At 41.4% G+C, this 27,409-nt stretch overlaps 1 protein-coding gene across 1 annotated transcript in view; it reads right to left on the bottom strand.

Annotated features, from left to right (window-relative positions):
• Positions 1-247: 247 nt before the first annotated feature.
• Positions 248-27,409, bottom strand: part of LOC112230496 (neuropeptide FF receptor 2-like) — a 41,661-nt gene continuing 14,499 nt past the window's right edge. The window contains exons 2-4 of the mRNA XM_024396787.1: positions 26,412-26,511; positions 26,172-26,292; positions 248-1,039 (exon numbers count right to left, since the gene is read on the bottom strand). Coding sequence (XP_024252555.1) covers positions 248-1,039; positions 26,172-26,292; positions 26,412-26,511 — 1,013 coding nt within the window. The remainder of the gene's footprint in view (positions 1,040-26,171; positions 26,293-26,411; positions 26,512-27,409) is intronic.

Genomic DNA, 27,409 nt, shown 5'->3' with positions numbered 1-27,409 from the left:
GCGTCTGCGTCCCTAATGGGCCCTGGTAAAAAGTGGTGCAATATAGGGAACATGGTGCGATTTGGAACACCCACCGCCTGTGTCCTCTCTGTGCCCTGAATGTCTATTGCACAATATAGGTACATTACATGTATGTGTATTACAGTTCATGCAACAGTACAAATGTTTAACTGTAATTTTTAAATACGGGATACAATCTCCAGGTTATCTGAATACATGTCCCAATGGCACATACAGTATGACATGTTTAAATCTGGGATACCTTCTCCAGGTCCTCCATGATCAGATCATGCTCCTTCATGTTGCTCCCCGACAACCTCTCGCCTGACGTCCGCCTGACAACTTCCTCCCGGCCCAGCCCCTTCCCGTTCACCAAAGCCAATCCTGACCCTGCCGAGCCGGGCCTGGTGGGCAGATGCAGGTTCTCAGGTAACACTGCGTTGCCTTGGATACGACGCGAGTAGATCACCTGGCGCTCCATGTAGGCGACGCACAGCTGGAACTTAAACGCAGCCTCGAACCCCCGGCGGAAGTTCTCATTGAAGAAACCGTAGATGATGGGGTTGACGGAGGAGTTGAAGAAGGCCAGCCAGTGGGCCAACGGGTACACGTAGATGTTGATGACACGGTGCTGGCTCGCTGTCAGGCTGGCGTAGTCACTCAGCATCATCAACGTCCAGAGCGGCAGCCAGGACAGGATGAAAAGCAACGCCACCATCAGCAGCATCTTGATCACCCTCTTCTTCTTCTTCGACACCGTCTGACGGTGGTTGTCCAGGCCGGGCTTCGTCCCACCGCTGCTGCCACTACTGATTCCCCGGCCTGAGGCGGGTACAGCCATCTTGAAGAGTGTGAATCCAATGCGGACGTACATGATGACAATGAGTGACAGTGGGGCTAGGTAGATGTTAGCAAATAGGACGGTGGTGTAGATCTTCCTCATTTCCTGATTGGGCCAGTTCTCACGGCACCAGTAGATTGGGAGTGTGTTGTTGTAGCCGTCCCCCAGTAGAATCAGGACACGCTGCTCCTTGGTCACCTTGGATAAGATTAGATTTTTTTAAACTAGATTCATTTAATTTAAATTGACTTTAATGTCCTCTATGATGCAATTTGGCCAGTAATTTTGCAGCATACAACACACTATAATACATACAAAGTGACCGTCACACAAAAAATAAATTGCTCTGATGCCTACTCAAGCACCTTAAAGACCATGTTGCAAGTTACATTTGGTTTAAATTTGCCAATAAAATATAATAGATGGCAATACTCTTAAAAAAGGTAAAACAATTCCCCACGGGCTGCTAGAGAAAAAAATATGGGCTAGTAAGCAACGCCCCTCAAGTGCATGACAGAGCCTGTAATTTTGCCTATGACGTTACACCAGGTGAAGGCTCTGGATCTGACTGGGGCAACTCAACTGGGAAACATTTCTGTAGAGGACAGACAGCTTTAGGGGGGGGGGAGACTTTAAGCAATTTTAGAATAAGGCTGCAATGTAACAAAATGTGGAAAAAGTCAAGGGCTCAGAATACTTTCCGAATGCAGTGCATTGAAGTGGATTTGAAGTGGATTGAACTGATTGAAGTGGATTTAACAAGTGACATCAGTAAGGGATCATAGCTTTCACCTGGATTCAGCTGGTCAGTCTGTCATGGAAAGAGCAGGTATTTTTTATGTTTTGTATATTCAGGGTATATATTGGGATGCAAACTCTATATCTGACATTGTACAGGTGTCTTTTTTTAAGGCCATAACCATGTGTGTGAGGTGTATGCTTTCATTTCAAAGTAGATTTGTTTAAGACTACCAATAAACACTGTGACCCTGATTTAGCCCACTGCAGCAAAAGGTTAATTGCACCCCGGATAGCATGGACCTAGAATTCATTGGGTCAAACTAACAACTAAAATGAACCAGTCACTCAGAAAAACAAATCATGACTCTCAAGTCAGTAAAAAGAGTTGTTAAAAAAAATGAATCAAACTGCACATCTCAACTTCAGTGGTACCGGAAGCAGGGGCTTTACCTGGGAGTACGACAACAGTCTCTGTCACAGCCATTCTGTCAAAATGTATTGTATGTAACCACTCAAATGCATGCGAACTGATATGGACGCAAGCACTAACATATTTTCACAGTGCGGACCAACCAAATTGGGTTTGGGGTCAGAGCTCATTAGAATAATAGCCAGTGTGTAGAATAATACCAATAGATGCAATGGATGATATTGCATATTTCTACCTTTGTGTACCTATTTAGGATACATCACCATGAAGAGAATGACATTAATATCCATAATTATGCATTTCAATGTAGTACAGATCAGGGACCCATAATGTAATTCCGTTAACGTAATTCTGTTACCGGGTGTAAATCCACTTCAATTACTGTAATTCAATAACTAAAAAAGTATTTTTTCTAACTCAAGGTGTCATGTCATAGCTGACACCCCATTCTTCCTGCCGACGTATTTGCATCTTAATTCAGAGCAGATATTTAACAGAGTTTTTGGAGAAAGTGGACACATAAAAAACAGCATGAGCCTATGTCTGTTTATTGTGAAGAAAATTTGCCATGGCACAAGCACCTGAATGCACTCAAGACTCCTTTCTATGCGCACTAAAATAACAATCTGAATTTTCCTGTGGAAGCCTAACACAGCAAGATCGTATTTTATAACTTAGCTAGTCATGTTGGCAATTGAACAAGCATTCAAATCATGCCCACCTTACCCAGATTGCGATTTATAATGTGTGATGGGGTGGATGCAGGGTTGTGTTCCAAATGAAACATCTACCAGTGTGCTTGCTCTTGTTTCTCAACGGCACCGGTAGAAGAGCTCAAAAAATGACCTTATAGTTGAAGACTCTTCTTTGAGTCATAAAAGTGCATTGATTTCAATGCTTAGGAACTGTGCACATTTTGGAGAGATGTGTGGCCACTTGGAGACACCAGTTAGTCATCAAGCCGGGGAACATTGGGTTAGCTGTCTCGTTCAGGGATAGAACGACAGAGTACAGGAGTCGATCCAGCAACCTTTCGGTTACTGGCCCAACGCTCTAACCACTAGGCTACCTGCCGCCACACTAAGAGGTCAGTTAGTTGACCTCTTAGTGTGGCTTTGGCAGCATCCCATATTGTGGCCGGAGAAACAGGAGTCTTTGTTGTCTTGTGTGGAGTTGTCTATCCATGTAGTAACCAATGTATGGAATGATTTGTTTGATAACATGGAGGTGTTGAATTTCCAGCTCAGTACGTTTTTACTTGAGGTCAAAGCGGAGGTGGACAAAGGCGTGATCTGAAAGTGCTATGGGTCCGATTGTACAAGTGGCAGAATTTATGAAAATCTTTGGGATAAAAATGTAATCTATCCGAGAGTAGGTGTTATGGACATTGGAGTAGTATGTATAGATGAGCTATTTGTCTCTCCAGATATCTATCAGTCCCATGTCTTTAGAAAGAGAGTTCAACATTCTTGCCAATCTAGGGTGTGTGGTGGGGACTTGAGATGATTTGTCCTGAGTTGAGGGTACAATTAAAATCTCCAGCCAGCACTCCGAAGGAAACAATGCTTGTTGAACAGGGTTATCTTTTTCGACATGAAAGCAGGAGTATGTTTTAGATGCATATACACTGCTCAAAAAAATAAAGGGAACACTAAAATAACACATCCTAGATCTGAATGAATGAAATATTCTTATTAAATACTTTTTTCTTCACATAGTTGAATGTGCTGACAACAAAATCACACAAAAATTATCAATGGAAATCAAATTGATCAACCTATGGAGGTCTGGATTTGGAGTCACACAAAAGTAAAAGTGGAAAACCACACTATAGGCTGATCCAACTTTGATGTAATGTCCTTAAAACAAGTCAAAATGAGGCTCAGTAGTGTGTGTGGCCTCCACATGCCTGTATGACCTCCCTACAACACCTGGGCATGCTCCTGATGAGGTGGCGGATGGTCTCCTGAGGGATGGTCTCCTGAGGGATCTCCTGAGGGATCTCCTCCCAGACCTGGACCTGGAGCGAGACATGATGTCCCAGATGTGCTCAATTGGATTCAGGTCTGGGGAATGGGCAGTCCATAGCATCAATGCCTTCCTCTTGCAGGAACTGCTGACACACTCCAGCCACATGAGGTCTAGCATTGTCTTGCATTAGGAGGAACCCAGGGCCAACCGCACCAGCATATGGTCTCACAAGGGGTCTGAGGATCTCATCTCGGTACCTAATGGCAGTCAGGCTACCTCTGGCGAGCACATGGAGGGCTGTGCGGCCCCCCAAAGAAATGCCACCCCACACCATGACTGACCCACCGCCAAACCGGTCATGCTGGAGGATGTTGCAGGCAGCAGAACGTTCTCCACAGCGTCTCCAGACTCTGTCATGTGCTCAGTGTGAACCTGCTTTCATCTATGAAGAGCACAGGGCGCCAGTGGCGAATTTGCCAATCTTGGTGTTCTCTGGCAGTGCTCCTCCTGCTCCTCCTTGCACAAAGGCGGAGGTAGCGGTCCTGCTGCTGGGTTGTTGCCCTCCTACGGCCTCCTCCACGTCTCCTGATGTACTGGCCTGTCTCCTGGTAGCGCCTCCATGCTCTGGACACTACGCTGACAGACACAGCAAATCTTCTTGCCACAGCTCGCATTGATGTGCCATCCTGGGTGAGCTGCACTACCTGAGCCACTTGTGTGGGTTGTAGACTCAGTCTCATGCTACCACTAGAGTGAAAGCACCACCAGCATTCAAAAGTGACCAAAACATCAGCCAGGAAGCATAGGAACTGAGAAGTGGTCTGTGGTAACCACCTGCAGAACCACTCCTTTATTGGGGGTGTCTTGCTAATTGCCTATAATTTCCACCTGTTGTCTATTCCATTTGCACCACAGCATATGAAATTTATTGTCAATCAGTGTTGCTTCCTAAGTGGACAGTTTGATTACACAGAAGTGTGATTGACTTGGAGTTACATTGTGTTGTTTAAGTGTTCCCTTTATTTTTTGAGCAGTGTATATTTATGATCGTAATTATTTGCCCATACAGTAACCCAGTTATCAGAAATAATCGCCCCTCACATATGTTTTTGTCAATTATGAATCGAACATGCTTATGGATAGGTATGGCTGTGCCTCTACTGTTAGATTTGAAAGATAAGAAATACACCTGTCCCACCCATGCTCTGCGGAGTTTAGCATGTTCTGCATCATCATTTTGTATTCACCAAGATGGCATAGCAGTCAGAAGTCCTTTGTCCTCGTCTTGTCGTGTCCCATATATATATATATATATATATATATTTACAACATTCTTCGCATACCTTTTTATATATATATATTTTTCTTTTCCATAAACTCAACTTCAAAACACTCTCCTGCAACCCGCCTCACCAATTTATATATATTTTTTAAAAGTATTATTTACCTCAAATCTGTAATCCTCCATAGAAGCAAACCAGAAGCTAGCCAGAAGCTAACAAGAAGCTAGCCTCAAGCTAACCAGAAGCTATTAAGAAGCTAGTCATAAGCTAGCCAGAAGCTAACCAGAAGCTAGCCTGAAGCTAACCAGAAGCTAATAAGAAGCTAGTCATAAGCTAGCCAGAAGCTAGTTAGCGTCTTTACTGGCTAATCGTTAGTATTCAGCTAACCACAGTTTGTGGTCATCAGCTATCCTTTAGCTTGAAAATCTATCACCAGTTTTGTACGGCGCCGCTCGGACCGGAACATACCGGACCTATTTTTCTCTCTATGTCCCCGGATTTCAACCGCAAGCTCTGGACATTTATACCTGGATCTCGCAGCTAGCTGCTATCCGTGTGACTATCGGCTTACGTCGACCCCAGAGCAAACATCAATTATTCCGGATCTAGCCAGCTGAAGAGTTCCATCAGCCACTCCTTGGCTACAATCACCTATCCGGACCCTTTTTACTGCCAACGTGGAGCCCCACCGGGCCTTCACAACTGGACTACCGACGTTATCTGCCCGAGGGAGTTATCCAGCTGGCTCCTCCGTCGCGACGTTACCTGAACGTCCATCTGCGGCCCGCAAATCGTTAGCTGTCTTATCGGCTGCTATCTGAATAGATCTATCGGACAATTTTTTTTTCTTGGGCCTCTATAACTATATCTATTTTTTTTGCCAATTGGATTGATCCCCTCTACCACACGGAACCCTACTAATCCTACCGATGGAAATGCACGAGGTGGCTAAAAACAGACCTTCATCCTGCTAACCCGTATTCGGGAGCGTAATCATAGCCTCAAATGCATTAGCATAACGCAACTTTTCCTATTCATGAAAATCGCGAATTAAATAAAATAAATATATTCAAACACAAGCTTAGCCTTTTGTTAACAACACTGTCATCTCAGATTTTCAAAATATGCGTTACAGCGAACGCTAGACAAGCATTTGTGTAAGTTTATCATGGCATAATGCTATGCTAGGCTCTGCTGGCAGCAGGCAACATTTTTCCGAAAATAAGAAAAGCAACCAAATTAAATAATTTACCTTTGAAGAACTTCAGATGCTTTCACTCAGGAGACTCCCAGTTAGATAGCAAATGTTTATTTTTTTCAAAAATAATATTTTTCATCATGCTTGGCTGGGAAATCGACCGAAAAAATGCTACAACTATAACGCCAAACTTTTTTTCAAAATTTGCTCCATAATATCGACAGAAACATGGCAAACGTTGTTTAGGATCCATCCTCAAGGTGTTTTTAACATATACATTCGATAATATATCCGTCGAGGCAATTGGTTTCTCATAAGAAGCCATTGGAAAAATGGCTACCTCAGTATTTTACGTAATTCTCCAATGGAAATGCCTAAAAAGACGTCACAATGCTGTAGACACCTTGGGGAATGCGTGGAAAACGTAAGCTCATTCGTAGCTCATTCACAGCCATATAAGGAGTCATTGGCATGAGGCGGTTTAAAAAAATGCGGCACTTCCTGATTGGATTTTTATCTGGGTTTCGCCTGTAACATCAGTTTTGTGGCACTCACAGACAATATCTTTGCAGTTTTGGAAACGTCAGAGTGTTTTCTTTCCAAAGCTGTCAATTATATGCATAGTCGAGCATCTTTTCGTGAGAAAATATCTTGTTTAAAACGTGAACGTTTTTCATCCAAAATGTTTAATAGCGCCCCCTAATGCATAACTGGCTAGCTTGCTACAGATGGCCCGGCTAGCTGTCTGAATCGCCGTGACCCCAACCAACCTCACTACTCACTTGACCCTTATGATCACTTGACTAAGCATGCTTCTCCTTAATGTCAATATGCCTTGTCCATTGCTGTTCTGGTTAGTGTTTATTGGCTTATTTCACTGTAGAGCCTCTAGTCCTGCTCATTATACCTTATCCAACCTATTAGTTCCACCATCCACACATGCGATGACATCTCCTGGTTTCAATGATATTTCTAGAGACAATATGTCTCTCATCATCACTCAATACCTAGGTTTACCTCCACTGTATTCACATCCTACCATACCTTTGTCTGTACATTATACCTTGAAGCTATTTCATCGCCCCCAGAAACCTCCTTTTACTCTCTGTTCCAGACGTTCCAGACGACCAGTTCTCATTGCTTTTAGTCGTACCCTTATCCTACTCCTCCTCTCTTCCTCTGGTGATGTAGATGTGAATCCAGGGCCTGCAGTGCCTAGCTCCACTCCTATTCTCCAGGCGATCTCTTTTGAGGACTTCTGTAATCGTAATAGCCTTAGTTTCATTAAGGCTATTAGAAGCTATTAGCTATTAGAACATTAGTTGCCTCCTCCCTAAGTTTGTTTTATTCACTGCTTTAGCACACTCTGCCAACCCAGATGTTCTAGCTGTGTCTGAATCCTGGCTTAGGAAGACCCCCAAAAATTGAAATTTTCATCCCGAACTACAACATTTTCAGACAAGATAGAACTGCCAACAGGGGGCGGTGTTGCAATCTACTGCAAAGATAGCCTGCAGAGTTCTGTCCTACTATCCAGGTCTATACCCAAACAATTTGAACTTCTACTTTTAAAAATCCACCTCTCTAAAAACAAAACTCTCACCGTTGCCGCCTGCTATAGACCACCCTCTGCCCCCAGCTGTGCTCTGGACACCATATGTGAACTGATTGCCCCCCATCTATCTTCAGAGCTTGTGCTGCTAGGCGAACTAAACTGGAACATGCTTAGCACCCCAGCCATACTACAATCTAAGCTTGATGCCCTCAATCTCACGCAAATTATCAATGAACCTACCAGGTACCTCCCCAAAGCTGTAAACACGGGCACCCTCCAACTTGCCCTCTAAATACACCTCTGCTGTCTTCAACCAAGATCTCAGCGATCACTGCCTCATTGCCTGCATCCATAATGGGTCAGGAGTCAAATGACCTCCACTCCTCACTGTCAAATGCTCCCTGAAACACTTCAGCGAGCAGGCCTTTCTAATCGACCTGGCCGGGGTATCCTGGAAGGATATTGATCTCATCCCATCAGTAGAGGATGCCTGGTTATTTTTTTTAAATGCCTTCCTAACCATCTTAAATAAGTATGCCCCATTCAAGAAATGTAGAACCAGGAATAGATATAGCCCTTGGTTCTCCCCAGACCTGGCTGCCCTTAACCTACACAAAAACATCCTATGGCGTTCTGCATTAGCATTGAACAGTCCCCATGATATGCAGCTTTTCAGGGAAGCTAGAAACCAATATACACAGGCAGTTAGAAAAGCCAAGGCTAGCTTTTTCAAGCAGAAATTTGCTTCCTGCAACACTATCTCAAAAAAGTTCTGGGACACTGTAAAGTCCATGGAGAATAAGAACACCTCCTCCCAGCTGCCCACTGCACTGAAGATAGGAAACACTGTCACCACTGATAAATCCACTATAATTGAGAACTTCAAATAAGCATTTTCTACGGTTGGCCATGCTTTCCAGCTAGCTATCCCTACCCCGGTCAACAGCACTGCACCACCCACAGCAACTCGCCCAAGCCTTCCCCATTTCTCCTTCTCCCATATCCAGTCAGCTGATGTTCTGAAAGAGCTGCAAAATCTGGACCCCTACAAATCAGCCGGGCTAGACAATCTGGACCCTTTCTTTCTAAAATGATCTGCCGAAATTGTTGCCACCCGTATTACTAGCCTGTACAACCTCTCTTTCGTATCGTCTGAGATTCCCAAAGATTGGAAAGCAGCTGCGGTCATCCCCCTCTTCAAAGGGTGGGACACTCTTGACCCAAACTGCTACAGACCTATATCTATCCTACCCTGCCTTTCTAAGGTCTTCGAAAGCCAAGTCAACAAACAGATTACCGACTATTTCGAATCTCACCATACCCACTCTGCTATGTAATCTGGTTTCAGAGCTGGTCATGGGTGTACCTCAGCCACGCTCAAGGTCCGAAACGATATCTTAACCACCATCGATAAGAAACATAACTGTGCAGCCGTATTCATTGATCTGGCCAAGGCTTTCGACTCTGTCAATCACCACATCCTCATCGGCAGACTCGACAGCCTTGGTTTCTCAAATGATTGCCTCGCCTGGTTCACCAACTACTTCTCTGATAGAGTTCAGTGTGTCAAATTGGAGGGTCTGTTGTCCGGACCTCTGGCAGTCTCTATGGGGGTGCCACAGGGTTCAATTCTTGGACCGACTCTCTTCTCTGTATACATCAATGATGTCGCTCTTGCTGCTGGTGAGTCTCTGATCCACCTCTACGCAGACGACACCATTCTGCATACTCCTGGCCCTTCTTTGGACACTTTGTTAACAACCCTCCAGGCAAGCTTCAATGCCATACAACTCTCCTTCCGTGGCCTCCAATTGCTCTTAAATACAAGTAAAACTAAATGCATGCTCTTCAACCAATCGCTGCCTGCACCTGCCCGCCTATCCAACATCACTACTCTGGACGGCTCTGACTTAGAATACGTGGACAACTACAAATACCTAGGTGTCTGGCTAGACTGTAAACTCTCCTTCCAGACCCACATCAAATATCTACAATCCAAAGTTAAATCTAGAATTGGCTTCCTATTTCGCAACAAAGCATCCTTCACTCATGCTGCCAAACATACCCTTGTAAAACTGACCATCCTACCAATCCTCGACTTCGGCGATGTCATTTACAAAATAGCCTCCAATACCCTACTCAACAAATTGGATGCAGTCTATCACAGTGCCATCCGTTTTGTCACCAAAGCCCCATATACTACCCACCATTGCGACCTGTATGCTCTCGTTGGCTGGCCCTCGCTTCATACTCGTCGCCAAACCCACTGGCTCCATGTCATCTACAAGACCCTGCTAGTTAAAGTCCCCCCTTATCTCAGCTCGCTGGTCACCATAGCATCACCCACCTGTAGCACGCACTCCAGCAGGTATATCTCTCTGGTCATCCCCAAAACCAATTCTTTCTTTGGCTGCCTCTCCTTCCAGTTTTCTGCTGCTTATGACTGGAACGAACTACAAAAATCTCTGAAACTGGAAACACTTATCTCCCTCACTAGCTTTAAGCACCAGCTGTCAGAGCAGCTCACAGATTACTGCACCTGTACATAGCCCATCTATAATCTAGCCCAAAAAACTACCTATTTCCCTAGTGTATTTATTTGAAAACGTGTCCTGTATGTGGTTTGACTGGGGAAGTCACTACCAGAGCCAGCCAGGGAAGAGCTAGCGGGGGCTCTGAGCATGGGCAGTATGTAGACAGCCAAACAGCCAGTCATTGGCACCTACTGCCAGGATGGCTAGAGTCCTTGACCATTTTTAGGGCCTTCCTCTGACACCGCCTGTGCTCTGGTAGTGCTCTGCAGCGCCATGTCATCGGATGCCAAGCAGTTGCCATACCAGGCGGTGATGGAACCAGTCAGGATGCTCTCGAAGGTGCAACCATAGAACTTATTGAGGATCTGAGGACCCATGCAAAATATTTTCAGTCTCCCGAAGGGGAATAGGCGTTGCCATGCCCTCTTCACGACTGTCTTTGCGTGTTTGGACCATGATAGACTGTTGGTGATGTGGACACCATGGAACTTGTAGCTCCTGACCTGCTCTACTACAGCCCCACCGATGTGGATGGGGGTGTGTTTGACCCTCCCTTTCCTGTAGTCCACGATCAGCTCCTTTGTCTTGATAACGAAGAGGGAGAGGTTGTTGTTCTGGTACCACACTGCCAGGTCTTTGACCTCCTCCCTAGGCTGTCTCATCATTGTTGGTGATCAGGCCTACCACCGTTGTGTCGTTGGCAAACTTAGTGATCGTGTTGGAGTCGTGCTTGGCCGCAAGCACAGTTGTGGGTGAACAGTGAGTGCAGGAGGGGACTAAGTATGCACCGCTGAGAGGCCCCAGGTGTTGAGGATCAGTGTGGCAGATAGGTTGTTGCCTATCCGTACCACCTGGGGGTGGACCGTCAAGAAGTCGAGGATCCAGTTGCAGAGGCAGAGGCAGGTGCTTCCTCCCAGGGTCCTTAGCTTAGTGATGCGCTTTGAGTGTTGACCTATTTAAAGGTCTTAGTCACATCGGCTACAGAGAGCAGGATCACACAGTCGTCTGGAACAGCGGGTGCGCTCATGCATGCTTCAGTGTTGCTTGCCTCAAAGGTTAGTGTCCCACCCCCTGAAAGCGACAATTCTACTTTTTAGCTCAGTGCGGATGTCACCTGTAATCCATGGCTTCTGGTTGGGGTATGTATGTACGGTCACTGTGGGGATGACGCCTTCGATGCACTTAGGAGAGCTTCCTCTGGATGAGCATTTTCTTCATTGCTTAAGGCCCTATACAGCTCGTCGAATGTGGTCTTAGTGCCAACATCGGTTTGTGGTGGTAAATAGATAGCTACAAAAAAATATAGCATGTAATTTCTCATGTCCAACTCTTTTTCCCCAATGCTACATACAAGGGGTTCATTCTCCTCAAGGAGGTGACCTTTGCTTGTGTTGGAGGAAATTATAGTTGAAATGATTAATTATGTATACATTTATTTAAGAACAATTTCTTTTAATACTATTGTGTATGAAATGTATGGGTTCTTGGTTAAGCTGTTACTGAAAATGTAAGTAAAACAAATTAATTGTCTGTACCTTGCGGGTTTAAGGGAGAAAGGAGGGCATATATCTTTTCAGACAGATAAGAATGTTTGTTTGATGTTCCATTAGTGGAGAAAAGTATATGTTTTAGACAGATTGGAATGTTTGTTTTATGAGGTGAGTAGAAGACATCTCCAGACCTGAAGACACTGCGCTATTGTGTGGATCGGAGAGAGTGTGAGAAACTGATGATGTCATTTTCTGTTCTCTCCTTAAAATGTAATGTTCTTTGTATTTTGAGTCAGTATTCTCTTGAATTAAACGCTGATACCTGACTTTTAAGAAAGGTCTCGATCTATTTCATGCATAAATAATACATTTACAACTTATTATGAAATAGAGAGAGTGCGAATTTGGTTTTGGCTACAAAACATATGGGAATTTAGAATTCCTCTAACAATTGGTCCTTTGAGCCGGATCTAAATACCCCTCGCAGTTATCTGGAGGTAGTACGCTGAAAATTGTGCAAGGACGGGAGACACCCGTTTACAAAAAAAAAAGTCCTGGCCTCCGAATTGAGGTTAAAATTCAGGCCTGCGTATTATAACAGAAATCAGGGAGGGTGACTAGATACAACGAACAGTGCTTTTCCCAGCCGGCAGCAGGTATAGTAGCCTTTATTCTCGAATTTGGGAGGGATTATGTAGGATATCTATTGATTAAAATGTTATAAAGGAGTTGAATTTGATCAATAATAGGTGCTTGAATATTCTGATAAAATAAAATGGGTTTCTACCTTGGGTTTTAACCAAAATCGATAGGAAGGAAGCAGGTCTGAAATTGACCTGTGGTAAGGTGCGCTACCATAAATAAACTAGAGCTTAATAAATCCTGGTTTTGCAAGCCAGAAGGTTATTAAGGAGAGATATAGTACGCATTGGAGAATTAGGACGCTTGTTCCGTACAAATAGGATAGCCATTAATTCAAAAAACATACCTAAATAAAGTTTGAACCTGAGTAGTCTATCTGTATATGGGAAGTAGTCTGACTATCAAGAAGTAGCAGATAAGATATATATATATAACAGGTGAGGATAAATTAGGCTTGGTGAGAATGCAGGGTAATTCTAGGCAAACAGAATAATTGAACCTGTACAATGCTGAAAGAAATTAATATCAAAGGATGAAGTAACTTAGTCTAGAGTAGTGAGATATGAGACATTAACGTTGAAAGTCCCAAAAATAATATCCTATGGGTGAAATGTAGATGTCCGATCAAAAGTCTTCTATAGACGTGGTTCACAGGAGAGGTTAACTTAGTCTAGAGTAGTGAGATATGAGACATTAACGTTGAAATTCCCAAAAGGAATATCCTATGGGTGAAATGTGATGTCCGATCAAAAGTCTTCTATGGACGCGGTTCACAGGAAGGAAAATACATACTGATTATTTTTAAAGGGACACACACATGGTCAGACAGAAAAGACTAAGTAACCAAGTAACGGTAAATTGCAAATTCGTAGAACCACACGCACATAGAATTAAAAATTAAATATAGTAAGGCATAGATAAGTGATTAAATACCATAGCTACTAGTAACGGTAAGGATTAAGAATGGGTGGAAATGCCTAAAAAAAAGCCCCGGAACTAACGGGAGATGAGCGTTATATGGAACAGAAAGACAAGAGAAACAATGATTTCGGTCTAAAATGGAGGAAGAAATATGGTTTTGATGGGCATCTAAATGTGGACAAGTTAGAATTTCTTATAAAACAGAGGAATGTGGCAAGGACATGCAGAAGCAGAATAAACAAGGGTTGTACACAGCCAGGGTCTGGCTTTCGGAAGCCAGGAAAAGAGTGGAAGGAGATAGAAAAAAGAAAGACGTAAAGAACCAAGATACTCTGCCCCCCTTCAGGCTAAACACAGGGGAGGTGGAAAGAGCAGTTAGAACCATAGTGGGGAAGGATTGGTTTGCTGTGCGCGGAGCCTGGGTGCCAACGGGGAATAATGGGGACATTATACAGTGGAGCGCGGTACTTGGGGAGCCATTTAGAGCAAAAATTACAGAACTCTGCGCTAACCTACCTGAACATTACCACCGACACGCCGACTTCTCTAAGGTAACTGAATGTAGACAGGGAGAAAATGAGACAGTCAGTCAGTACCTAGAACGTTTAAAAGATGTATTTAATGCCAACAGTGGTACACCAGAACCAGTCCCCGGGGATCAAAATACCCCTTATCAGCAACTAAAAATAGCCTTTTTAACTGGAATGTGTGTTGAAATCAGTAAAGAGGTGAAAAATAACTTAGTGGGGTGGGGGTTGGCAACTCTCAGAGGTAAAAAGATATGCGGTCCACCATGAAGCACGGGCAGACAGGAAAAAGGAAAAAAGAGAATAGGAAAGATGAGTTTTTAATGGCAGTTAGATACAGTACTAGAAGATAAAGCAACAGAGAACAGAGAGAGCAGGACGGGTGCGTATAGAAAGGGAACGTCAGATAAAGGGGGAAAAGGGGAGCTAAAATGTTATAATTGTAATCAAAACGGACATTTCGCCAGGGAATGCGAGGCTCCATGTGGATATTGTAAACAAAAGCCACAGAGACAGGGGGGCAAAAAGGGAAAAGGAGAGAGACGCCCAAAATCTGACTTGGATAGCGACGAGGACAAATCCTGACTAGAGACTGTTGCTACTGTTGCTACTGTAGTAATAGCACTTCCGACCTTAAAACCTGTTAAGGATAGGGCTGATTGCTGCCCCCTTTGGGGAGTTTGGGTGCCCATGGTAAACAGAAAAAAAATCTGTCAAAAATTGCTAATATATGCAAATAAAAATTATTATTGAATAGAAAACACTCTAAAGCTTCTAAAACCGTTTAAATTATGTCTCTAGGTAAAGCAGAACTCTCAGGGCACTCATTCTCCCAAAGTCTCTCTTGTCATCATAAAAGTTGGCCCAACTTTGACGTCATCGCCCCCACCCTTCCCAAGCACTTACAGTCCTGGGAACAGTTCCTATCTCTTCAGCTCGATGTCAGCTTTCAATGGGGCTTCTCATTGCGAGAATCGCGCGCTCACGAGGGGTTTGGCGGGCGAAACCTTGCGGTCGCGTGAGAAAACAGCCTACTCTTACGCGCGCTGTGTTTCTCTTCGTCCTGAAAATTGCTATGAAGCTAGATAACATGCTAATGCTGTGTTTTGAACATAGTTTTACAAGTTTAGTCAACATATAATATGTAATTTCGACGTTTTGGTGCGCACCCACTTGACTTTTGGCTGCATTTCAACCGAAATGTGTCGTGTTTGATCACCGAAAGACACAGACTTCCAAACTAAAGCTGTTTTTGGTAAGTATAAACTCTTCCAGGTCTACTGATGGAAGAACAGCAAAGGTAAGGGAAGATTTATGTGTTTATTATGGGTTTCTGTGGACTCCGAAGTAGAGGAGTAAAAATGCTAATTCCTGAGCGCCGACTCATATTATAGCCTAGTGAACGAAATCTGTAACGTTAACAATAAAAGTAACACAGCGATTGCATTTAGAAGAAGTGTATCTTTCTATACATATGTAGAACATGCATATTTAGTCTAAGTTTATGTTGTGTATTCCACTGTTAGCTGACGGCATATGCTGGAGCTATCGTCATTTCTCCGGACATTTGAGTAGCATTTTTTTGAACATGCCGTCATTGTAAACAGATTTATGGATATATATAGCATATTATTGAAAAAAAAAATGTACTGTGTAACATGTTATATTACTGTCATCTGATGAAGACTTCAAAAGGTTAGTGCAATTATTTTTCTTTTAATCCTGCGTTTGGTGATTGCATATTTTGTGGAATTTGGCTATGGAAATTAGCTTGGTCTTCGGTGTGTCTTCGGTGGTGGTTTGACATAAATATGTGCTATGTTTTCGCCGTAAAACATTTTAGAAATCTGACTTGCTGGCTAGATAAACAAGTTGTTTATCTTTCATTTGAGCTATTGGACTTGTTAATGTGTGGAGGTTAAATATTTTTAAGAATATTTTTGCGTTCCATGCGCCACATTCCTGCTGACGGTGGGAGGGCTGGTCCCCAATTGGGAACCAGCTGTCTCAACAGGTTAACAATTTAAACTAATTGTTTTGCAGGGAAAGTTATAGTCACTAGTATTGGTATAAGATATAAACTGGACGTTTTAAATAGTTTGTTTGGTTCAAATTGAAAGACTAATTCATTCAACTTAAAATAAGAACGAAGCGAATTTTGATGCAAGACGATGTCTGTTCACTAAATGATCTGTTGGGAATAATATATTGGGAATAGAGTTGTAATTAAAATGCTAAATCAAAGACGAGACAGTAACTTAAATCAAATTAAATTAAATTAATTAATTAATTCTGAATAATAACGGGGAAACAATTACGATAGATTTGTGTCCATCGAAATGTTTTTATAAAATTAGCGAATTGAGAGATGTTGATTGATGTTGTAAACTCTAATTCAGGATTCAACAGATGTGATAAATTAGGTTTGGTTTATCAAACCCGAAATACTGTTGCTGCAGACAGCCAACCATTATTTACAATGAATTGGAAATCGTTGCGAATTGAGTCGAGGTTGAGCGCTTGTTGATGACATCACTCGCGAGGCTTTCGTCGCCACGGAAATGATGTCGTGACTGGGGGTAACGGAGAAAATGGTTTGTGTCTTTTAGAAGGAAAATGGGTGCATTATTGTGTTGAGTCACTTTTCAGAAGTTGATAAAAATGTCGAAATACATTTTTAAAAGGAGTATGTAAGTCGTCAGGAAAGATGCTAAAAACTAGCAGCTGATTCGCTAGGTGGGTATCATTGATTTGTGGCGCTTATTTGGACTGTAATTAGGCCATGAGAAAGGGAGATTGAATGTCTGAATCGTAAAACATCGTGATAATGGATTCTGATGGTTATTGATTCCTGGTTTGATTGTAACACCAGTGAATTTGAGCACTGTTTCCATTATGTGGAACAATGTTAGGGTATTTAATGTTGAAAAGCAACCTCTATAGTAAAACATAATTGCATATGTTTTGGGAAACTAGCTAGGTTGAATTTGGTTATTTGAGCTATTCCCCTGATACTAGACATCTGTAACAGGGGCAAGTTGTCAAGTTGTGTTTTTTTCTTGAGGAACACGCAGATGATGTTTTGTTTTATCGAGATGTAAACGTGAGTTTCTGAGTTTCTGAGTTTCTGAAGCATTTATAGTAGTGAGTTTTCGTATACTTTGTTTTTAGCTGATTTGGTTTGTTTATTTGTTTGCTAGTTATGGTCAATTTTGGAGTTTGATTTAATTTAGGTAAACATTGTATTCTGGCGTGTTTAAGTAGGATTCTTCATACCGGGACGGATGGAAGTTATCTAAAATATGTTAGTTGAAGGAGACAAGGGAAAACAAGTTTACATTTTTAGTAAATATCTGGGATTAGGATTTCTTACACTGAGAAATGTACGACATTTGCGGCAAAGGGGAAAAAGTAATACAATAATGTTATCAGGTTAATTGTATCTAAGGGTAACATGTTCATTTAATGAATCCTCTTGGAGCTCGGGTCTTTTTTTTCAACATTTTGTTAAAAATCGCGCAAATTTTCGACGTCGTGCTACTCATGCCAGGAATATAGCACATGCATATGATTAGTATTGTTGGATAGAAAACACTCTGCAGTTTATAGAACTAGTTAAATCATGTCTGTGGCTATAACAGAGCGTGAGGGGCAAGCGAAAGCCCAAGGAAAACTATTCACACAAAAAAAATGAAATCCTTCCGCCAGTTGCCTGTATTGTCAATGGGAAGGGAAAATCGATAGCGATGAGCTTGCAATGCCTACAGCTTCCACACGATGTCGCCAGTACTGTCAATTGCATTGATTTTAATCCTTGGTCAGATGAGAAATAGACCCTGCCTGTCATCAAGTACACATCTTGAACTTTTGATAGAGAGAAAACGGAGCTTCATTTCAAGAACTGCTGCTATTGAATACAGATCGCCCCGTGATCAATTTGATCGATTATTAACGTGTACTAATACCTGAAGTAGGCTTATAAAAGTAGTTTGAAGTGTTTTGTCGAAGTTTATCGGCAACTTTTTTAATTTAAAAAAATGACGTAGCGTTTTGTAAAGCTGCTTTTTCCTGGATCTGACTCGCTTCATAAATTGACATTTTGGGCATACATGGACGGATTTAATCGAACAAAAGACCCAATTGTGATGTTTATGGGACATATAGGAGTGCCAACAAAGAATCTCGTCAAAGGTAATGAATGTTTTATAGTTTATTCCTGCGTTTTGTGTAGCGCCGGCTACGCTAATTCCTTTGTTTACGTCTTTTTCCGGTATTGCGGGGGGGTGCATGCTATCAGATAATAGCTTCTCATGCTTTCGCCGAAAAGCATTTCAAAAATCTGACATGTTGGCTCGATTCACAACGAGTGTAGCTTTAATTGAGTACCCTGCATGTGTGTTTTAATGAAAGTTTGAGTTTTAGCGAGTACTATTAGCATTTGGCGTTGCGCATTTCCATTTCCTGTAGGCTATGTGAGACGCAGACGTCTCACCTTGCCCTAACAGGTTTTAAGTAAACATATACATTGACATTGTTTAAAACTTATGATTAATGATTTGAGTTAAAGGGGAATCATCATTAGGTTTAGTTTATAGTTCACTTTTGAGTTTCTGAATCGGAAGTAGCAGAGTGAATGCTAGTTAGGCGTGTTGTGTTCTTCTGGGAAAATTGATGTTTAGGTGTCTCAATTTTAGAAGTTTCCTGGGATTATAATCTTGGGGAGAATGAGGCCATAAACGACCAAATTAAAACAGGTCTGCAAGTATATACACATAAAACAATTGTTAGGACTATTTGTTTTAGTGCAAAGGTATTTTAAAGAGGCACGCTCACATATGGAACTTTATGAGTTTTTAGTTTATGAGTTTTAATTATACAAGTGAATTTTTTGATTTTATGACCTATTGATCTTATCGTGACTGTCTTCTGAGGTCTGATCAGCCTCAGGGGAGAGTCATTTGTATAATGAATATGGTCATATTGAGTTACTAGTTTTAAGGTAAATTCATTATAATGGAGTTTTGGTTAGGGGGTTAGAATTATTGTTTGAACCGCAAATGAGAAAGTGGTTCAGGATTCTGTTTTACAACATTAGCTGTAAAGTTTTTGAATGGGCTATTAATGATTTGGTATAGTAACAGAGAAAAAGTCATATTTATCATTGAGAATAATTAGGGGAAGATAAGATACATTGAGGTTTGGATAGGAGATAGATTAAGCCAATAGGGCAGGGAATTACATATACAAATAAGTTACAGCTTTTAGGGGTGGTAAATTACTGTAGATAAGGTATTCCACACTTTGCAACACATATTAAATTCATGTTATTGTCAGATAGAATACTGAGGGTCCCTGAAGGAAAGGGCTTGTTAGTGTAGGAAGGATTTTGATATGGTTAGCATTTATTAGACTTTGTTTGATTATTAGAAGTTTTTAAATAGTACTACATTTAACAGGAATATAGGACATCTGTGATGATTTAGGATCATTGTTAGGATTAAGATAGATTGATTAAGGAAATGTAAGGACTTTAGAGAAAAGCCACTCATAGACATGTTTTTTCTAAAATCAATGATTTTAGATAAAGTCAAACAGTTAGAAGCTTAGTGGTATTTGAGAGATATGAGAGAAATGGGTTACGGTTTAAATTGGTAATAATATATAAAATATATAAGTAGCACAGATAGTTCTTAAAGTAGATAAGAAACTTGACAGAGTATTGTTACAGGATTGACATGAATGGACGCCCAAGGGAGAATTGGACATGTGGAAAACTAAAAGGGGCTCCTACATGATGATGTCAGACATTAGGATAATTTACTAATCTTACCTAAGTCATTGTTTAAGAGTAGGCAAGGTTGTTACCTGGGCAGAGCCAGGTAACAAAGGGGGATGGGTAAATTGTGTTCTAGGATAGGATGTGACCTACAGGATAATTAACTAATACAATTTTTTTTAGCTAATAATCAGATAGAACAAATGAAACTGTTTGTTAACCAAACCTGTATGTCCAAGATTTTATGCACTATAGGTGAACTACAGGTGAAGTCACTCAATCCAGTCCCAGCGGCTTGTTGGGGGGACCATACCAAGGACTCCTGGTGACAGCTAGCTGAAAGAGCTACCCGGATTCATATCGCACTGCGGGAGGGTAAGACACACTGACACTGTCGAACAATAACAGAGTTCGAGAGGAGAACTGGAATTAACAGAATTCTGGGGGCCATCTCTCGAATGAAAAATACCTTACCTGTCCTTTCCTCACTGTTGTTGTTCATAGAAGTGAAGATGTGTCTGGCTCTTGCTAAGTGATGTGTTCTCGGGGAGAGGGTGGGGCTTCACATGGAAGCTGTTCGTCTGAGCTGTTTTATCGTGGGTGACATATTCCTGATACAGCACGTCCTACTTGAGTATGCGGAGAGTGGTAATTTGACCCATGGTTTAGACAATGAGGATTTTGTTCCAAAATAAGCATAAGAGATCCCTAGATCTGGGTAGACAGGAAGTTAGAGTAGAGGTTGGGAAGGATCTCTCAATGGAGTTTTATGTAGACCAAAATGGAGTCTCTAACTACATGGCAGTCTAGGACTCTGAGCCATTATGGCATATATCGGTGCAGGTTCCCATATTGATCATGGACACAGGTCATAGCTCATTTGGAGAGAGAGGGCTATATGAATCCACTCGCCCAGTATGGAAGAAGGTAGAGTAGAGTGAAGATGAGAGTTTTTGATTGTAATCAGGAGAGAGGGATGTATATTGCATAAAGATACCCTTAACCCTTTAAACAGAAATGAAGGAGAATCTAGGGTTGTAGTATGGATATGACCAGGTCTTGGTCGACACCCTAGTACGGTTCTGGGTAGAGGAGTTTGGGCCGGTATGGTAAAGCTGTTCACGAAAGCAGGAATGCCAGATAATGACAGTTGTATTGATTTGCACTATTTAAATCCCCAGGTTCCTCCCTTACAGTGAACGGAGGAGATTATTACCGTTTGGCCCGGTACAGTACTCTTGGGAAATGATGTCAGGGCGAGGTTTTACCAACAGATTGGACAGGATTATGCTCCATTGTAATGCCTTTGACACTCATTCGACACCAAGACATGAAGTATAGCCAAATGGGAGAAAAGAGCTATTCCAGCCGGGTCTCTTATTGACTAAGTACACATTGATAACATTGGGGTTCCAAGGGGGGTGCCAGATGAGTCAAAGCAAGAAATCAGATCCTAGCAGGATTAGAGTTAAGCATTTCTGGGGGGTCTACTCTCAATAAGAACGTGGACTGGATTAATTATATTTATGATAATCAACAGCGCTTTAACAAGTATACCAGAGATGCTATTAAAGGTTTTGCAGAACAGACTGAAGCAACCAGCTGGATGGCTTGGCAGAATAGAATTGCATTAGATATGTTAAAGGCTGAAAAGGGAGAAGTATGCGTGATTATCAGGACCATGTTTGTGCTTACATCCCAAATAACACAGCTCCGGACGAATCAGTGCCCGAAGCCTCAGCTGGTTTGACCACCCTGGCTCACGGTTTGGCAGAAAACTCTGGGGTGGATACTTCCTTGACTAATTGGGTTTGATAGTACGTTTGGAAAATGGAAAAATGTTATGATCACTGTGTTACGGGCTACATTCACCTGTGTGATTGTGTTAGTTTTATACGGACGTGGTTGATTGCGTGTATGAAAGTTATTATTTCCAGGACTCTGGAGAAATCGATGACACTTCAGATGGAGATAAATGGACCAATCCTAAGCACTGACCAGTGGAATACAAAATACATGGCTTGGACGTAATAGAAGAATCTGGATCCTTTCACTCGCGAGGAGACCATATTTGATGTTTAGGAAATGTAGATGTTTTCTTTCAATGTAATGTTTCAATGTATAGACTGTTTTTTAATAAAGATTGTAACGAAAATCCTGATAAGAAGAGTTATGATTCTGATGTAGGTTTAAAAACAGTTGGAGTTAAGGTTAGATTTGATTAATGATGGGTGAATAGTCTGATAAACCTTCATAATAAGGTTAATTATAAGTCTATTCGTATGATAAATCTGATAAACCTTTATAATAAGGTTAGTTATAAGTATGTTCATATTTTTATTTTTTATGTTTGATAAAATTAGATGTAGATTTGAATGTATAATATTTAATCAAAGGGAGGATTGTTGGAGGAAATTATAGTTGAAATTATTAATTATGTATACATTTATTTAAGAACCATTTCCTTTAATACTATTGTGTTATGGTATGAAATGTATGGGTTCTTGGTTAAGCTGTTACTGAAAATGTAAGTAAAACAAATTAATTGTCTGTACCTTGCGGGTTTAAGGGAGAAAGGAGGGCAAATATCTTTTCAGACAGATAAGAATGTTTGTTTGATGTTCCATTAGTGGAGAAAAGTATACCTTTTAGACAGATTGGAATGTTTGTTTTATGAGGGGAGTAGAAGACATCTCCAGACCTGAAGACACTGCACTATTGTGTGGATCAGAGAGAGTGTGAGAAACTGATGATGTCATTTTATGTTCTCTCCTTATAATGTAATGTTCTTTGTATTTTGAGTCAGTACTCTCTTGAATTAAACGCTGTTACCTGACTTTTAAGACTGGTCTCGATCTATTTCATGCATAAATAATACATTTACAACTTATTATGAAATAGAGAGAGTGCGAATTTGGTTTTGGCTACAAAACATATGGGAATTTAGAATTCCTCTAACATCTTGCCTCAGTGACAACATCAGGGAGCCCTTCTTGGCTGACATGTGTGCCAAATTTGGTGGAAATTTTCAACAGCACCAGGGGAGAGCTAAGGACATGGCCAAACGCCTCTTTCATGTGCAACATTGTTCATGCTCAGCTGGGTATCAAAGGTATCAAATGGCTTCATGTATGTGTAGATTTTCTTTCAGTATTTAATTTTGTGAGAATAGGGAAAAAAATATGCAATTAATACTGAATCTTAAAGGTGTTTTATGGAGACATTAAATATTATTGTACTCCATATCCATGCACCTCTGCTTCCTCCCAGGGAGGAGGAACACCCCTCGCTCTGGTACTCCATTCTCACAGGCTATATTTTGCCAGGTCAGTCTTGGGGGTGACCCTGTTGGGGTGACATTTTAGTCTTTGGAAGATTATTTAAAAATTATAATAGCATGAGGTCATGGCATACCAGCTCAGATAGAGTTGAGCAATTATCCACATGCTTGTTATTATAAAAAATGATTTTTATATTCATTAGGATCGCAATAATCAATGTGGTAACTTTTATTATCTAAACCCTCTTTCTGTCATTGTGTTTCTGTCAGACATGTTGTATACAGCGCTAGGCTGTTGACCAGCAATGGCTACCCTCCCCAGGACGTGTTGCTATCTTACGGTTGCTAGCTCATTTTTCCTAAGAGATAAACATTGGGTTGTTTTAAGTTACCTAAAAATGCATATGGTCCTTTTCTTAGCTGGATGTTTGTAGAATTTTGACCCATACAACATTTTTGGTCTTCTACTCTGACAATTAAGCCACAGATGAAAGGGACAACCTAGTCAGTTTTTGGTTTGTTTCTTTGATTCATCTCACCTTCTTACTTTCACCACTAAGGGTAGTCACCAGATTTCTGTGGGTCTTTACTCCCACAGTTGTGCTTGCAAGTAAACTTCTGCTCTGTTAGCTAGCAGTTTTCTGCTGAAGGCAGTTCTTTGTGGTGATAAAATGGGATGATTGCCATCATTTTTTGGAGTCATTACTGAATTATTTAAAGTGTAAAACAAACATTAAAATGCTGTTAATAACCTCTTGAAACTCTGGGGGCAGTATTTCATTTTTGGATGAAAAACGTTCCCGTTTTAAACAAGATATTTTGTCACGAAAAGATGCTCGACTATGCATATAATTGACAGCTTTGGAAAGAAAACACTCTGACGTTTCCAAAACTGCAAAGATATTATCTGTGAGTGCCACAGAACTGATGCTACAGGCGAAACCAAGATGAAATTTCAAACAGGAAATGTCCCAGATTTTGAAGGCGCTGTGTTCCAATGTCTCCTTATATGGCTGTGAATGCGCCAGGAATGAGTCTACACTTTCTGTCGTTTCCCCAAGGTGTCTGCAGCATTGTGACGTATTTGTAGGCATATCATTGGAAGATTGACCATAAGAGACTACATTTACCAGGTGTCCGCCTGGTGTCCTCCGTCGAAATTGGTGTGTAATCTCCAGCTGCATGCATTTTTCCATGTGGTTCAGAGGAGAAACCAAACTTCCACGAATGATATATCATCGAACAGATATGTGCAAAACACCTTGAGGATTGATTCTAAACAACGTTTGCCATGTTTCTGTCGATATTATGGAGTTAATTTGGAAAAAAGTTTGGCGTTTATAATGACTGAATTTTCTGGGTTTTTTCTTAGCCTAACGTGATGAACAAAACGGAGCGATTTCTCCTACACAAATAATCTTTTTGGAAAAACTGAACATTTGCTATCTAACTGAGAGTCTCCTCATTGAAAACATCTGAAGTTCTTCAAAGGTAAATTATTTTATTTGAATGCTTTTCATGTTTTTGTGAAAATGTTGCCTGCTGAATGCTAGGCTTAATGCTATGCTAGCTATCAATACTCTTACACAAATGCTTGTTTAGCTATGGTTGAAAAGCATATTTTGAAAATCTGAGATGACAGTGTTGTTAACAAAAGGCTAAGCTTGAGAGCCAATATATTTATTTCATTTAATTTGCGATTTTCATGAATAGTTAACGTTAAAGGCTAAGCTTGAGAGCCAATATATTTATTTCATTTAATTTGCGATTTTCATGACGTTAACTATTCATGAAAATCGCAAATTAAATGAAATAAATATATTGGCTCTCAAGCTTAGCTTTAACAACACTGTCATCTCAGATTTTCAAAATATGCTTTTCAACCATAGCTAAACAAGCATTTGTGTAAGAGTATTGATTTAGATAGCATTAAGCCTAGCATTCAGCAGGCAACATTTTTGAAAAGCATTCAAATAAAATAATTTACCTTTGAGAACTTCAGATGTTTTCAATGAGGAGACTCTCAGTTAGATAGCAAATGTTCAGTTTTTCCAAAAAGATTATTTGTGGTAATGAGCTATGGTAATGAGCTTGAGGCTATAATTATGATCTCAGATACGGGATTGCTCGTCGCAAGAGGTTTTAAGAGGTAAAGTAAAAATCTAAACCAGCCTGTGAAAAAATACCTGTATATAGTTATCTTTTACAGTTTACCACCCAGCCAATGTATTCTGTGTATATGACAAATAGACTTGACTTTGATTTTGTGATGTGTATAGCCAGGAAACTTCAGCGACACTGTATGTTATCGGGTAAGTTCATTGGAGTACTCAACATGATCATGCCACGTGAATAGACATATAAACGTGGCTTGAACACCAACCTGTGTTTCCCATCATATCCGTGGGGTGTGCCAAAGCCATGTATCTGTGACACGGCGTCAAAAATTCCCAAAAACTGTCCGTTTGCGGAAAAGTATGCTGGAATTTTCACCCCAGAAACGTGTCTTTTCATGCAGTGATATCAGATTGATTACATACAGTACCAGTCAGAAGTTTGGACGCACCTACTCATTCGAGGGTTTTTCTTTATTTTTACTATTTTGTACACTGTAGAATTTTAGTGAAGTCAACAAAACTATTAAATTACACATATGGAATCATGTAGTAACCAAAAAAGTGTTAAACAAATCAAAATATATTTTATATTGGAGATTCTTCAAAGTATCCACCCTTTACACACTCCACTATGCTTTTCCAACAGTCTTGAAGGAGTTGGATGTCTACACTACTTTTCTACAACGTAAAAAATCATCAAAATAAAGGAAAACCATTGAATGAGTAGATGTGTCCAAACATTTGACTGGTAATGTACTGTATATGCACTGTATTGTTTTCCTTTTGTGAAAGTGAAATATGGCCTTTATAACATTGATGTTGAAACTGACATTTGAATAATAAAACCTGAGCTGTACCAGCATACCTGGAGCATGACCCCTGAAGGACACATGATGGAGATAGCCAGGACCCAGATGATGACAATGATCAGCGTGGAGGTGGAGATGGTCAGCTTCTGCTTGAAGGGGTATATAATGCAGCGGAACCTGTCATAGGGAGAGGAGAGAATGGATTGTTCCTTAGTGAACATTTTCAACACACACACACTTTTGTTTCACAAACACACAGATTATTTCATGATTTCATCAGTTGAAAGAAACCTCACCTGTCCACAGCTATTGCCACCAGAGTAAAGACTGAAGCTGACACTGATATGCCTTGAACCATCCCACTCAGCTTACACACTAAACTTCCAAAAGGCCAGCCTGTCAAATAAGACAAAGACGTGATATGTAGAATATACAAGGAAAGAAGATATCTGGGACAAATAATGAGTCAGTAGTGGATCCTTAGCTTGAATATTTTTCTTAAGAAAAAGGTACATTCTTAGAAAAAAAGGTGCTATCTAGAACCTTGAAGGATTCTTTGGCTGTCACGATCGGTGTAACGGCTGTTGGAAGGAGTGGAGGACCAAGGTGCAGCGTGGTATGTGTCCATCTTTATCATTTGAACTGAACACTGATTAACAAAAAAACAATGAAGAAAACGAACAAAACCAAAACAGTGCTGTCTGGTGCAGAAAGACACAAAACAGAAAACTACCCACAAAACACAGGTGGGAAAAGGCTACCCAAGTATGGTTCTCAATCAGAGACAACGATAGACAGCTGCCTCTGATTGAGAACCACACCCAGCCAAACATACAGAAATAGAAAACATAGAACACAAAAACTTAGAAAGCCCACCCCAACTCACGCCCTGACCAAACCAAAATAGAGACATAAAAAGGATCTCTAAGGTCAGGGCGTGACAGTACTCCCCCCCCCCCCAAGGTGCAGATTCCGGCCGCAAAACCTAAACCTATAGGGGTGGGTCTGGGTGGGCATCTATCTGAGGTGGCGGCTCTGGTGCGGGATGTGGACCCCGCTCCACCTTAGGCTTGGCCCACTTAGGTGGCACATCTGGAGAGGGGACCCTCGTCGCCGACCCCGGGCCTGGGGACCCTCGCAGCAGGCCCCGGACAGGAGGGAGACTCTGGCAGCTCCGGACAGGAGGGAGACTCTGGCAGCTCCGGAAAGGACGCAGGCACACGACTCACCAGGCTGGGGAGACCTACTGGAGGCCTGGTCCGTGGAGGAGGCACAGGATAGACCGGGCTGTGGG

The sequence above is a fragment of the Oncorhynchus tshawytscha genome, linkage group LG33 (genome assembly GCF_018296145.1).
Source record: "Oncorhynchus tshawytscha isolate Ot180627B linkage group LG33, Otsh_v2.0, whole genome shotgun sequence".
In the NCBI taxonomy this organism is placed as follows: Eukaryota; Metazoa; Chordata; class Actinopteri; order Salmoniformes; family Salmonidae; genus Oncorhynchus; species Oncorhynchus tshawytscha.
The sequence above is the reverse complement of the archived record's forward strand: the minus strand, read 5'-3'. Positions and strand labels throughout refer to the sequence as shown.